Genomic DNA, 15254 nt, shown 5'->3' on the forward strand with positions numbered 1-15254 from the left:
GATTTTTTTTCCCTAGCATTTTTCCTTGACATTTTAAAAGTCAGTGAAACTATGGAAAAAAGAAAAAAAGACTTTCAATGAAGAAACATAATTGCTTTCAGGAAGCCATATGTGACATTTCAGATGTCTGTTTTATATGACATTGTCTTGAAACAGTAAGCATTGGGGAAGATTTCTTGAAGTAAATCATTAGAAGGAAACCTAAAACAAATCATTAAGGTTCATCAAATACACGAGAAGAAGAGACAGGCTTTGGACCACATCAAATGCCTGAGTTTTCATAGTCCAGTTTCATATTCTTAACATTGAAAAAACAGATTCTGATTCAAAAAGATTACGCCCCTGCCCGAAAGAAGTGCACATGTTGGCGACTAGCTGGTGTGGGTCAGGGGAGATGTCTGGAAACAATTGGGGTGAGATGTCCCCAACACTCAATAGGAAGCAGACCCTGTGTCAGGGCCCTTGGTTTCTGAAGGACTCAGAAAAGTTAGGGTCAAAATTAAGTAGAAGGTTTTTAAGTCAATAAGTAAGAAAATGCATTTTTAAATTATCTCCAAACTATTAACGACAATGTTTGAGATTTTGCTTGGAATCTGTTTATGTGACCCATCTTCATTGATCAATTTTGTTGAAATAGCTTATCTGTGCCATTTTGCTGAATAGACACACAAAAAACACAAATACAATCATGCAGTTACCTACACTATAATTCATGCAGAAAATGTTCTATATTTACAATGCATCAAATGAGCAATTTCACTTATTTATGTATTTGTTCATTACTGAAACAATGGTGGGTTCATTATAGATGGTTGAATATTTTAGTAATTGTTCAGTAACACTGTAAATTACTGTATTATCTTGCATTACGCTCATTGCTTTTTAACTTAACTTTGTGTGTAGGAGTTGAACAGACCAGAAATTTCATGCCTCTCCAATTCAGCTATATTCAGTCACAATGTGAAGAGTATATTGATATGGATGGTGACTAATGAAAAACTTGCTGGAAATGACAATATGTTGATGGATCAAAAGTGAGCAGGCAAATAGACCAAAGACATACATACTGCTGTATCATTAGCTCCATAGGATTCTCTAATTAAAGTCAAGTATGAGGGTTGGGAAGGAGGTTCAAGAGGAAGGGGACATAGGTATACTTATAGCTGATTCATGTTGTACAGCAGAAACCAACACAACATTGTAAAGCAATTATCTTCCAATTAATAATAGATTTTAAAAGAGAAAAAAGTTTTGAAGAAAATAAAAAGAAATCATGTAAAACAGTACTCTTAGAGCATTAAATTAAAATAACTAGATTTCACTGAACATGCAGAATATGTTAATTTTTGTGATAGAGCTAATGTGGCATAAACACTCCCCACACTTCCATTTTTGTTGTTGTTGTTGCTGTTTAGTTGCAAAGTCGTGTCCTACTCTTTTGCAACCCCATGGAATGTAGCCCACCAGGCTCCTCTGTCCGTGAGATTTCCCAGGCAAGAACACTGGAGTGGATTGCCATTTCCTTCTCCAGGGGATCTTCCCCACCCAGGGATCAAACCTAGGTCTGCTGAATTGACAGACAGATTCTTTACCACTGAGCCACCTAAGAAGCCAAAACTTCCACTTTAGAACACATCAATAAGAATCCTTAAAAAAAAAAACCTCCAATATTCTTTAATAAACCATTTTTAAAATGTGTCCAAATTAGAAGTTGAAAATGAGTCATTTAAGAGATACAGAAATTAAATGAAACAGACTAGAATTCCTTATACTATATTTAATTGGTCAACAGTTTTTGCTTTATAATTTTTAATTGACCACTAGCAGCTCTATTTGATCCTTGTTTTTTCAGGTAATGTTTTTTAAAAATGTAATAGTCAATATGTTTATGAAGAGTTCAACAGATGAAATTATACACACTTTCCCAGGTTAATACTCTAACCTTTGTCCTTCACATTTTATTTTGAGACTAAATGAGCAGAGTTCAGTAATCCCCTTGAGGTTTTAAACTTAGCTTTATATGGTGCGAAGAAAGCAGCCTCTGACCAATGGAGAAAGGATCATCTTCCATTTTCCTTGACTGAAGGAAGGGTTCCAATTTCCTCCAACTTTATGAAACATCTATAGCTGATGGCTCAACATTTTTGATCACATACCCCTGAGTTTAAAAAAAATCACTCTACTGTATCCTTAAAAAAAATACACAAAGACTATGATTTCTAAAAGGATAAAAAAATGATAAACTCTATTAATGGCATTAAATGATATCTTTTTGCATCATGCTGGGCTATGCTTCTTTGAAAATCTAACAAGAATAAAGTAAGCAGAATCCCACTGTTTTCTTTCCATCCCCCGCAGGCAGGGGGTGGACATGTGCCCTCTGAATGGCTTTCCCAACCGTGTTTGTGTCCGTCTTCCTGTCTCCAAACTCAGGTTTGGGAAGAGGCATCACCATGAGCTGGGATGTAAAATCCACAGGTGCCAATTATACCCGAGACAGACTTTCCTCTCTGTGTCTTGGGCCTGGGGACGGGAGGGTGCCTGGCCTTGCTAGACCACCCTGGGCTTCAGCAGGAGTACCGGGGGCACAAGGGGCTTCTTCAACCCTCCACAGCCCCCAAAGTGGAGGCCCCAGGATGCTGGAGCCACGGGGCTGGGACCACACGCTCTGAGCTGACCTCCCAGTGACCAGACACCCAGCCTCTCTCGGGAGGAAGCCGCCGGGGCTGAGGGTTTCCAGCCAGTTCTCCCGGGGCCTCTGTCCCCTACACTTGGGGGTGTTTTCCATGTTCAGACTTATGTGGGTTTCTATTCCCAATGCATGTTCCTTCATCTAATCCTCAGCAAGGTGGAGGCCACCCCAGGTAGATTGGCCAGAATATTCAGAGCCCAGACACCTGCAGTCCTCAAACACTCCTGCTCCCCGGGCCCCACCAGGAGATACTCAGGCTGTTCCTGACTGTCTGATCCACAGCTCCCAGCCAGTCCAGCCCACAGCGGGGCCACCTGATGAAGCACATCCTTTGTCACCTGCTTGAGGCTGGGCAATGCCACCGTGGAGTTGGGACACAGAGGACCAGGACACCGGAAGCTCACTCACTGCAGATGCCAACTCCAACCCTGCCTCCCTGCCCTGGGCTTGTTCAGCACGTGGTTTGGTTTGGTTTCACAGAACCATGTTGTCCAAGCTACTGACACCGTCCACCCTTCATGAATTTCATAGGACAAGCTGGTTCTCCATGATATGGTTTCAATATTTTCCTTCTTTGTATGAATGTGTCAGAACGCTCCCAGGAGATTGTCAACCGGCTGGCAGTGTCCATTTGGCCCAGTTCTCGTTTGTTTTTTCTCCAGTTTATTCATTTCACCACGGGTATTCTGGGAATGTGGGAAGAAGGCAACCCCCACACCCCCGCAAACACACACACACAGATCCACACACACACAGAGCATGGTTGTTTAGCAGCTAGCTGCCTGAAAGATGGCTCCATTGTGTAGTAAGAATAATGTTATTTAATACAGCTATTTTTCTTTGTGTGTGTAATTTCAGGCTGGTTTCTAGCCGTTTGGTATATTTTATGAGCTTTAAGTAAAACTACACCCCCCAAAAAGCAAATGAGCTAAAGCTAAACTATTTCATTTTTCCTTTGTAACAACTTCTGTCTCCACTTGAAACAAAATTAACTGAATAAGCTGAAGACCATGCATCTTCATATTATGAGAAGTTGTTTTGTGCTCAGTTGCTTCAGTTATGTCCAACTCTAAGACCCCCATGGACTATAGCCCACCAGTCTCCTCTGTCCATGGGGATTCTTCAGGCAAGAATACTGGAGTGGGTTGCCATTTCCTTCTCTAGATCTTTCCAACCCGAGGATAGAACCCAGGTTTCCTGCATTGGCAGGCAGATTCTTTACCATCTGAGCCAAAACAGTAAACTTCTCAGCAATGAAAGAAGGGATCTTAAGGCATCAGTTAGGCTCTTCGCTATTGGTTTGTTTTTTTTGAGCCAGGTACACTGCTTTTCATAACGAGCTCTAAATAAGTCTGTGATAGCTGACATTTATGTTCAAGTTCCAGGTGTAAAAATAGACTCCTCTGTTTTCCTTAGGTAGTACTGAACTAGAACAATTTTCTTGAGTCTTGGGACAGCCATATCCTCATGCGGTGTGGTTGACTTGCCAGGTCCATCATGGCACAAAGTACAATTGCCAGGTGACATCAGCATTTTCCCGTGTCATGAAGCATCCTTGGACAACACAAAGGCCGTCAGTGTGTTCAATAATGGAATCATAGTCCAGTTCTTGAAATGCATCAACTGCCCACCTATTGTGGGAGGACTTGTGGGTGAAGCCACTGACCAACAGAGAAGAGGGACCAGGAGTCCCAGGTCCCTGGCTTGCTGATGATGGAGAAACTGCCACCAGAAAGTGAAAGGTGCGGCGATCCAGGGCAAAGCGTGGAATGAAAAGCAGGCAGAGCTTTTGGTGACTGCCCTGTCTGTCAAGTCTCTTCCCCAGCGGTGGTGACAGGCCAGGGGAAGCCATGGGCGGGGGGGCCCCAAAATATGGAGAGGAGAGGAGAAGCCACCAGCCCACAGACCTAGAGATCTGAGCCACATCTTCCCTGATCTTCCTCTGCTTTCACGTGGGAATGGGAAAGGTTTTGCAACCTGATTCCCAGTTAGGATAATTCAGGTGCTGAATTTATGTTACATAAGGTAGAAAATAAAACAGAACTAGATAACACTGGCGAGTCAGAACAGAACCTGAACACAACACTCCCAGTGGCGTTACCAAATTCTCCACCCCCAGCCAAACATCATAAATAAAACCACCAGAGCCATCACATAAATCAAAGAGAAATCTGGCTTTGCAGATTTCAAAATAAACACAGTGAAGCCAAGTCCTGCTGCCCTCTCGCCCCCACCCCCACAGGGAGCTGGGGCCCCGTCCACACAAGCACAGAGGCTCCCAGGTGCCCAGGCTCCGGTGGCTGCTCCAGACGGTGCTGGGGGAGCTATGCTTCCACCCTGCCCCGGAAATCCTGCGCCTCTCACTCACCTCTGGGCTCCCATATAGTAGAACATCTCGTATCCATGCATCGACTGGGGGTCCATGAAGAGTTACTAACTTGGGCACTGGGCTAAAGCTGATGAGAAATCTAGACAAAATCTGAGAAAACAAACTAAACACGCATATAGCTTTCTGAGGTGTATATGGTTATTTTCAGCTGAATTCTTGTGCTTTTTTAATGATTGTGTGTGTTTAGAAAAGGATCCCCCCTGCTGTCTTTGTAAGGAGAGAGGCAGCAAAGTCATCGAAATCTGTATATGAAAATAAAGACATGCTAGGTTAGGGCATGACGTGATCTGACATGAATGAAATACACAACTTCTATGTGCAGAGAGGCGCCACCTCAGAGCGCCGTGTATCAGCCAGAGATATTAGCACAGATACAGTAAACCTCTCCAATGTCAGGTTCACGTGCACAAATCAGGGCTGCCCTGGCTGTCCTCCGGCCTTCACAAAACCGCATGAGATCAAGAGGGACCATGCATCTGAAAGCCTTTTGAGGATTACAGCATGTTACACAAGTGTGGAGATTAAGCATGACCGTGGACTTGGCACTGTTGAACTTGGTGGCCCAGAGCACTGTTTTGTTTCAGCTCAGCCTGCCCTGGAGACCTGAACTTCAGGTTGCTGGAAGGTGGTGTGTGCAGCCAAGCCTGCACTGCTCGTCACTCTGACACGTACACCCGAAGCTATGACAACAAAGACATGCACTCTACAGTTGCAAATTCACAGCCACAGGGCAGCACTGCAGTGCCTATCTAGTCAAACCACCTGTTTCACTGATCGAAATGATCTGTTCTAAAAACTAGGCTGTTTGGTTATTTTACACATAAAACGAACAAAGCTAGTGGAGGTGATGGAATTCCAGTTGGGCAGTTTTAGGATTTTCAAATCCTAAAAGATGATGCTGTGAAAGTGCTGCACTCAATATGCCAGCAAATATGGAAAATTCAGCAGTGGCCACAGGACTGGAAAAGGTCAGTTTTCATCCCAATTCCAAAGAAAGGCAATGCCAAAGAGTGTACTCATTCACATGCTACAGTGCAATTGCACTCATCTCACACTAGCAGAGTAATGCTCAAAATTCTCCAAGCCAGGCTTCAAAAGTACGTGAACTGTGAACTTCCAGATGTTCAAGCTGGATTTAGAAAAGGCAGAGGAACCAGAGATCAAATTGCCAACATTCGCTGGATCATTGAAAAAGCAAGAGAGTTCCAGAAAAACATCTACTTTTGCTTTATTGACTACGGCAAAGCCTTTGACTGTGTGGATCACAACGAACTGTGGATAATTCTTAAAGAGATGGGAATACCAGATCACTTGACCTGCCTCCTGAGAAATCTGTATGCAGGTCGAGAAGCAACAGTTAGAACTGGACAGGGAACAACCGACTAGTTCCAAATCGGGAAAGGAGTACATCAAGGCTGTGTATTGTCACCCTGCTTATTTAACTTATAGGCAGAGTACCTCATGCAAAATGCCAGGCTGGATGAAGCACAAGCTGGAATCGAGATTGCCAGGAGAAATATCAAAACCTCAGATACGCAAATGACACCACCCTTATGGCAGAAAGCAAAGAAGAACTGAAGAGCCTCTTGATGAAAATGAAAGAAGAGAGTGAAAAAGTTGGCTTAAAACTCAACATTCAGAAAACCAAGATCATGGCGTCTGGTCCCATCACTTCATGGCAAACAGATGGGGAAACAGTGACAGACTTAATTTTCTTGGGGGCTTCAAAATCACTGCAGATAGTGACTGCAGCCACGAAATTAAAAGACGCTTGCTCCTTGGAAGAAAAGCTATGACCAACCTAGACAGCATATTAAAAAGCAGAGACATTACTTTACCAACAAATGTCCGTCTAGTCAAAGCTATGGTTTTCCCAGTAGTCATGTATGGATGTAAGAGTTGGACTATAAAGAAAGCTGAGCACCAAAGAATTGATGCTTTTGAACTGAGGTGTTGGAGAAGACTCTTGAGAGTCCCTTGGATTGCAAGGAGATCCAACCTATAAATCCTATAGGAAATCAGTCCTGAATATTCATTGGAAGGACTGATGCTGAAGTTGAAACTCCAGCACTTTGGCCACCTGATGGGAAGTGGCCACCTGATGGGAAGAACTGACTCATTGGAAAAGATCCTGATGCTGGGAAAGGTTGAAGACAGCAAGAAAAGGGGACGACAGAGGGTGAGATGGTTGGATGGCATCACCGACGGGATGGACATGAGTTTGAGTAGGCTCCGGAAGTTGGTGATGGACAGGGAAGCCTGGCATGCTGAAGTCCATGGGGTCACAAAGAGTCGGACATGACTGAGCAACTGAACTGACATAAAGCAGTGAACTGCAGACCCAAGTACACAGATATCAACTGCAATAAATGTCCAGATAACCTGTCTAGCAGCCCTTTTGAGTTTGAATATCTCAGAACAACATGGAAATCATTTTTCTACTTCTGAGAGGTAAACGACATTTATTTATTTATTTTTTTATAGTACAGCCTTAGAGCTGAACGACTTCACTGTTGACCCAAATGGTAAAGAATCTACCTGCAATACAGGAGACCCGGGTTCCATTCCTGGGTGGGGAAGATCCCCTGGAGAAGGGAATGGCTACCCACGCCAGTATTCTTGCCTGGAGACTCCCATGGACAGAGGAGCCCGGAGGGCTACAGTCCATGGGGTCGCAAAGAGTTGGACATACTGAGCAACTAACACTTTTGAGTTGAAAACAGCACCTTCCTGAGAGTTAGAAAACCTACTGCTTCTACCCTCCAAAAGTTGTGTGATTTCTAGGCAAACTATTGAATCTCTCTGGCCTTCATTTTTCCCTCTGTAAAAAGAGATTAGTAATAGCTGAAGTATTTAAATCAAAAATAAACAATATTGAATGTGATGTTACGATGATGTAACCAGATGGGAGAAGGCCATCCAGATGTCCGGTTGAAGCGAAACATACTTTGGTTTCATATAATCAACATCTACCCAGTGAAATAAAGAAAGGAAGTTATTGTACAAGTTTAGTATATCCTTAATTATAATAGCAGTCATCTTATAGTTTATTCTTTTAGCACAGTGTTTCTCAAACTTTTCCTCATTGTTGCCCCCAGGAACTGTTTTAGACATTTCTTCCTAATTTCTCCCCCATGAAGTTGTAGGTAACATGGGTACACATTTCACCCTTTGGAGGGCCACAGATTATTGCAGTAGCTGCGTCTTTTTCACACACACCCCCCAAATGCAATCTGGGATGGGGGGGTGCTACGGTGCAGTTGCACCAGGTGGTCCAGCAGCAGGGCTCAGTGTCAGCGAGTTATTTTAGGGAATGCTTACAGAGTGCTGGACCATGTGCAGGCCCATAATCTTATTCCTCCCATCTCACAGCTGTGTTAAACAGCTTGCCCGAGGCCCCAGAGCCGAGGGATCTGAGTCTGGTGACTCTGGCCCCCTAAGCGGAGCGCCATCCCGCCTCTCATGTGTCAAGCGTCTCTGAGTGTTGCTTCGAGCGCTCTAACAACCTAGGGCATGCTGGGGTTGACTGCCAGAGCTTCTGTGTTCTCCTTCTGCTTCTGTCGCCGTGTCCTGCAGTGGCCAAGGGTCGTGTCGACCTCATAAAGACTCTTTCTTGATGCTCTGATCTTATCCAGCCTCATCAACCAGCACAACAAACGCCCATTATGGAAAGTCTTGTGAAGGAGCCAGGGGAGGCGATGTAACATAATACCCAATTTTCTTCCTTTCCTCAAAGAGCCAGATGATCGAGTGGAGCAGATAAAGCAATTTGCAGCAGCCAGCCCTACAGGAAAGCACGTTATAAGAGGATGTGAGAGTACAGACAGAAATGCTACTCAAGTCCTGTATTGCCTCCTGCCACTGGGGGATCTCTATTTTCTTTCAGTGGGTAGGGCCTCAGTTTGTCAGCAGCTCCCCAAACAAATATGTGACACAGGGTGAAGAGACGGTTAGACTGAATCAGCCTTATCCACGTCTGCCTCTGTTTTCGTATGCACGCGTGCCAAGTCGCTTCAGTCATTTTGGACTCTTTGCGACTCTATGGACTCTAGCCCACCAGGCTCCTCTGTCCATGGGATTCTCCAGGCAAGAACGCTGGAGTTGGTTGCCATTTCCTCCTCCAGGGGATCTTCCTGACCCAGGGATTGAACCTGTGTCCTCTTATGTCTCCTGCATTGGCAGGCAGGTTCTTTATGGCTAGCACCACCACTTGGTAATTGATTAACACATGCTGATGGGTGGATGGGTGGGTGGATGAAGGAATGGTTGCTAAGCTCACAAACATTTGAATGTTTTCTCTGATAACTATGAATGTAAAATGGAAAGTAATCTTTAATTTCTTAAGCTCAGAAGACTGTGCTGTTCAGAGATGCATCTAAATGGCATGTTATTTTCGAATTAGAGTTTGCTCTAATTAACATGTCTTAAAGATATAACCCAGAAGGCCATCCCTTTCTAAGGACTCTTTGGAATAATTTTATTAGCTCTGCATCCGAGGAAGCTGTGTAGGATTTTTCAAGTTTATTGTCTTTACCAGTGAAGCTCTGCTGTGGGTGAAATACTGGAAACACTGGCTCAGGTGCTCAAAGGGGTAGGGAGGTGACCCGGCTCCATTTCTGTCCTCTGGGCTCTTAAGTACCAAGGAATCACTGTGGTGTCATGGGCTTGGCATTGACATCTAATACAAATTATGAGAAAAGTCTGTTCCTGGAGACCTTGCCTGTCCTCTGAGGGTGTGGGATGATGCTTTCAACCACATTCACAGTCAGACATGTTCTGGAATTGATGCTTTAATTCCTCTGACTCTTCTTTTTTTTTTTTTTTTTTAAATTTATTTGGCTGCATCAGATCTCAGCTGGGATGTGTGGGATCTTCATTGCAGTGCAGGCTCTCTAGTTGTGATGTGCAGGCTTAGCTGCCCTCTGGCCGGTGGGATCTTAGCTCCAATGAAACACTGGAGAAGTCCCCCTCTGATCCTTCTTAAAACTGTCATTTTATTCAAGAACTGAAAGGCCTGGGATCTCCGAAATTCCAAATGATTTGCAGGATCGCATGCCTTTAGATCAATTTCACAGACATTAGGAAACCAAACTGTGGCCAAAGCTTTAAAGGATTTTGGTCCTTGCATATCCCAAGATAACACAGGTGACACTGAGCTGCTCTGTGCTCCCTAAGATATGAGACACCTCCTGAGAAAACCCAGCCAAGGTGACCATCCAAGCTCTGTGCCCAGCACAGTCCATCCCTGAAAACCCACTCATGATCCAGGGTTATTAGGGGAGAGCAAAGGACTGGTTTTCAAAGACCGAGTCAGCTACAGAGGCTCCGAGGATCTTCAGTGCTTGTGGGAAAAGACCTCTTGGTAAACACGTGAGTGGCCTTGTGAGCGGGTGACTGAACAGTCATGGGTTTCAAGTGCGCCTCTGAACTGGAGCAGCAGCTTTGTGTTTCTTCTTCCCCATCAAATGACAAAAGTTATTTATGAGTCCCTCCAAATAGTCTAACATGCTTGCTTATTGATGCTGCTAAAGGAATCTTGTCCAGCTGTGTCTGCCTGGAACTCTCCCAACACCGCAGGACCTGCTCAAGACTTGGTCCTTACAAGTGCCCCAGGGAAGTTCCTTGTGCTGGCTTCAGGGGGCCGGCTTCTGAGGTGCAGCCCATAGTCACCTTATTACCTGGAAATGCCTCTCTTCCATTTCTACAACTCTAATCATCTATCCACATGTAATCACTCTAAGACAAACCATTTGTTTGTTTGTTTATCATTGCTCTCTTCCAGAAGTGAGTACACTAATAACAACCACAAAAAATAATATAGAAAATGAGCCCTATATGGAGAACACTCTATCTTTCTAGACCAGCACAAGGCGGTGAGGGAATTTCTGGGAGCAGTAACTCTGGCTGGATGTTGAGGGTCGAGCATTTTAAGCAATGACATCACATGTGGAAAATAAACTGGCAAAACAGATTTGAAATTGGTGACATCATTCCGGCTTTGTTTCTACCACACCAGTAAAACCAGTTGGAAAGACAAAAATGGTATCAACTTGATGGTTAAGATGACACCAAATCATGGCTGACCTGTTGGTTTTCTTCTCCTTTTAAATGACAGGATCAAATAATCTTTCATGAAGATTATCACCTAATTGTTCTGCTAACATGGGACGAATGACCTTCACGTTTCAATGACCAGTTGCTTGTACATAAACACACCATCCCTAACACTCTCTCATGTTATTTGGTTGCTTCAAATATTTCCTGATAGACTAAAAGGCATCCAATGACAAAAGGCATAGAGAAGCTAGATACCTCCCAGTATGTGTTGTTGGTGACAAGGCTAAGTCCTGTTTAAGCAGTCAAATATGCTGTTTATATCATTCCCAACTGCCCAACATTCACGAGGAAATCAAGTTCCTGCTTTAAACCCGATTGACCCATGGGCAACATTCAAATCCCACAGGTCATAATTGGCTATGAAACAGACACAAGCAAGGGATGGAGAAGAGTTGGTCCAGAGAGAGATGCTGCATAGCAAGCTCAACTCAGCTATGTTCCTGCTCCAGGGTTTTATGACACAACCGTCCCTTCTTTCACACATGAGAGTCTTTCATCCTCCAGATTTGCAAACATAGGCACATAACCCTCCCCACACACTCATAAGGTAGGCAGGTGGTGCATGTTATGATCCCTCAAACTAAAGATGAAAGGTGATAGTGATGGTGATAAAAATTAAAGTACATCAAACAGTATCAGCACAACCACATCGAAAGACCTGTGGCTTTCTCAGAAAAGAAAAAAAAGGAAACTGTCACACGTGCCCTCATCTGTTTTACCAAGTTTTACTCCGATGCTAAAGTCCAGCTACTGCTGAGAGTCTATAACACAAAGAGTTGAATTATTGATGCTACTTTGTTCAAAGGGGAAGAAAACTCATGGAAGTCACGTCTTCTGTTTTAAGTGTTTTATTTAGGAAAAACACCAGCAGAGTCCAGATTGTCTTCCTGATTCCACGTGATCTCTGCTTTTCCTCAGCCAGTGTGAGGTGACATTCAGCCTCCTTTACTGACAAACCTCCTCCTGAGCGCCCTGAAGCCTTGGAGGGGCTCAGAGGAGAGGACTCCAGGCCCACCAGAGTGAGCACCCAAGTCCGCCAGCAAGGAAGCCGCCTTGACCAAAAGCAGTGCCTGGCTGTCCCTGCCTTTGGGTCTTCAAAGCCCAGGAAAAACTGAACAAACTCCCAAAACTCACAGACCTTAAACAGAACCAAGCTTTGGGCAGGGAGGGAGGGGAGGTAGGGGAAGGAGACTGACAGGGAGTGTGCCTCTGAAATTTTCCCTCTGTCCCCACAAGTCCTCGCTCCTCTTCTGGAAGGAGACTGGAAGAGGGGTCTGCATCCCTCCCTGCGCCTGCTCGTGAACCCCTCCGGGGGAGGAGCTCAGCATCCCCCCCGGGGTGGGGGGAGCCTTTTCTCCCTTCTGCCACCTCTCATCTCCTCTCCCTCAGTCTCACACACACCCCAAGCTTGGCACGTGGACCCCTCTTCGAACCCACTGGAGACCCCGGCCTTGCAGCACCCCACTTTTTGTCCCCACACTTGCACAGTGGGGAATCCTCCCCGGTGAGAGGAGGGAAGACACCGGTCCAGAGCTGCCCGGAGTGGGGCGGGCAGGGAGGGCGAGGAACATGTGTTCCCCCTTTCGGGAAGGGGGCCCGGGCCGGGAGCTGTGAAACCCTCGCAGGAGAACCTGTCCTAGAGTGGGAGTCGAGGAGGAGGGAAGGGGTGCCGGGCCTGGGGGAGGAGAGGGGATGAGGTTTGAGAGGAGGGGCGCGTCAGGGCCGCGGGATAAGAGGAGGGAGACGATGCGGGGAGAGCCGGAGGGACAGGGGAGGGGAAGGGAGCCAAGGGGCGGCGATCGGGCGGAGCAGGGCCGGCGGAGCCCAGGGCCGTTCTAGCCCCCGACGGGGTCGGGAGGCTCCCCGCCCCCTCTAGGCCCCGCCCCACCCAGCCCCCTCCATTCGCCCCGCCCCCGCCAGGCCCCTCCAATCGCCCCGCCCACTTCAGGCCCCACCCCCGCATCGCCCCGCCCCCGGCCAGTTCCAGGCCCGCCCAGCCCCGCCCCGTTCCCGCCCCGCCCCCTCCAGGCCCCGCCTCGCCGCTTCTCGCGGCGGCGCCCTGGAAATATGAAGAGGCGCAGCGGCGGCGGCCAGTGCAGCTCCGAGCAGCGGCAGCGGCCGGGCGGGCGCGAGGCGGCCGGGCGCGCAGGGCCAGGCGCGGGACGGGAGGCCGGGAGCGGAGGGGCCAGGCCGGGCATGGGGAGCGCGGCGGCCGCCTGAAGCGTGCCTGGCCCTGTCCCCGCGCCGCCGGGCCGCGCCGCCCGGGCTGCGGGCAGGTCCCGGGGAGCTGGGTCCCCCGACGGCGGGCGGTGCGGCGCGCGCAGGCGGTCCCGAAGGAGGCCCGGAGATGTCCTGTGTGCGCCGCCTCCTGCTCACATCCCTATTCCCGGCCCTCCTGCTTCACGGTGAGTCCGGGGAGGGGGGGTGTGGGACGGGAGCCGAGGGTGTCCCCGCAGGGACTCCCCAGAACCGAGGTGACCCCGCGGCCAGGCACAGCCCCCTCCTGGGCGTCCTGGAAGAGGCTCGCGTTCCCGGGCGTCGGCCGCACTCTCTCTGGAAGGGCGCGCGCTCACAGACTTTCTGTCCAGGTCCCACGACACTTGTGTCCACTTTGCGGGGCTTCGGACTACAGGCCGTCAAGGACCCGCAGGCTGTGCTCCCTTCACGGAGTGTCAGAGCGCAGGAGGCTTGCGCTGAGCTCGAGGCTTTGGGGGGACCGTGCAGAGGACTGTGATCATTTCAGGGGGAAAGCAGTGCTCCTCGGAGAATGTGTGTCTCGAGGGGCTGGGGAGAGGTCTGTCCCAGGTGGACCGGTAGGTTCTCTGGAGGCACTTTCTGGGAGCGGGATCCTCGCAGCAGAAGACGGGCAGTAATTAAAACTAGTCCCCTAAGTTCTCCGGGACCTGAGCTTGCTTCTCTCCTGCTCTCGTGGGTTTTGTTTCTGCTTCGTGTGTCACATGTTCTCAGCGGCCCCAGTAAACCCCCAGCTAGAGAGCAGCAGGCTTTACAAGTGCTCCAGGAATTGCACCGAAGAAAGTAAGAGGGCATTGCTCCGGGCTGGGAAGGCGGACTTATGGGGCTGGGTGGCAGCAGCACGTGTGCTGATCCAGATGTTCTGGGCCAGCTTTCCCTACAGGTGAACGCCTGGCCCTTTAGTGGAGTGTCCACCAGGAGCAGAGCTCTCCTGCCTCCACACCCACCATGACCTCTGCATGTCAGATCAGCAGGTCATCACCCTCGCGGCCTCTAGGTTTCTGATCCAGCTTCAGAAGGCGGTCAGGCAGTGACCCTTCAGACCATCTAGGAGAGGCAGGGGCAGCACCCTGGAGCCCTGAGCGGCTGTTTTCTCTGTCTTCCTGCTCAGGCGGGCAGCGTGGGCAGCACAGCTCCAAGGACCCTGTGAACCAGTTGGGCTGGGCCAGACCTGCCGGATGGCCAAGGTGTACCCAGAACCCCAGCTATCCCAGACTTTCAAAGTCAGGTTGGAAGACTCACAGTTCGAGGGCCAGAGAAAGAGAGAAGGTGTAATTACAGGGTTGCGCTCCTCGGCCCATCTGCTTGGAATTACAGAGCAGTCTTCATCTTTGGCTGAAACATGAAACAAATCAGAGCCCACGGGCCGATCAAACGGCAGCTGCCACCCACACCAGAAACGAGAGGCAGAGAGAGAGAGGATGAAGGGGTGAGTGTCCCCTAAAAAACCTCTCATCGTAGCTGAAGGAAAACAGGCATATGGGCGAATGCCTTTAAAGTGAAAAAAAGGACTTGCAATTGGCATGAACAGAATTTTTTTTTTTTTCCCCGCACAAAGCCATTTGCCTTTTGGATTACAAAAGCCATCCTTGGAGACGTGGCCTAGGCCAACCCGTCCTGAGTTTTTCCTCGTTGTTTTGAGGGTTGGAAGTTGTAACCACACTTCCTGCACCACAGTGCCAGTGCGATAGTGCCAATGGGTAAGGGGAGCCCAAGTGCAGCCTCAGTGTGGCTTGAATGTAGCCCCAGATCTCCGGACTCCAGCCGAAGTCAGCCTGGACCCCTTGGGGTCGGGGCTTACTC

At 48.0% G+C, this 15254-nt stretch overlaps 1 protein-coding gene across 2 annotated transcripts in view; it reads left to right on the forward strand.

Annotated features, from left to right (window-relative positions):
- Positions 1-13290: 13290 nt before the first annotated feature.
- The window catches only part of APCDD1 (APC down-regulated 1), a 32819-nt gene continuing 30855 nt past the window's right edge, over positions 13291-15254 (forward strand). Inside the window, exons 1-2 of one of the 2 annotated variants that reach the window (XM_081561668.1) lie at positions 13291-13334; positions 13421-13603. In XM_081561668.1, the coding sequence (XP_081417794.1) occupies positions 13546-13603 (58 nt within the window). In that variant the 5' untranslated portion in view covers positions 13291-13334; positions 13421-13545. Of the gene's footprint in view, positions 13604-15254 lie in introns of both variants that reach the window. The other variant, XM_081561672.1, reaches the window with a different exon arrangement.

Source organism: Giraffa tippelskirchi, chromosome 14 (genome assembly GCF_054371585.1).
Source record: "Giraffa tippelskirchi isolate mGirTip1 chromosome 14, T2T-mGirTip1v1.2.pri, whole genome shotgun sequence".
Taxonomy (NCBI): domain Eukaryota; kingdom Metazoa; phylum Chordata; class Mammalia; order Artiodactyla; family Giraffidae; genus Giraffa; species Giraffa tippelskirchi.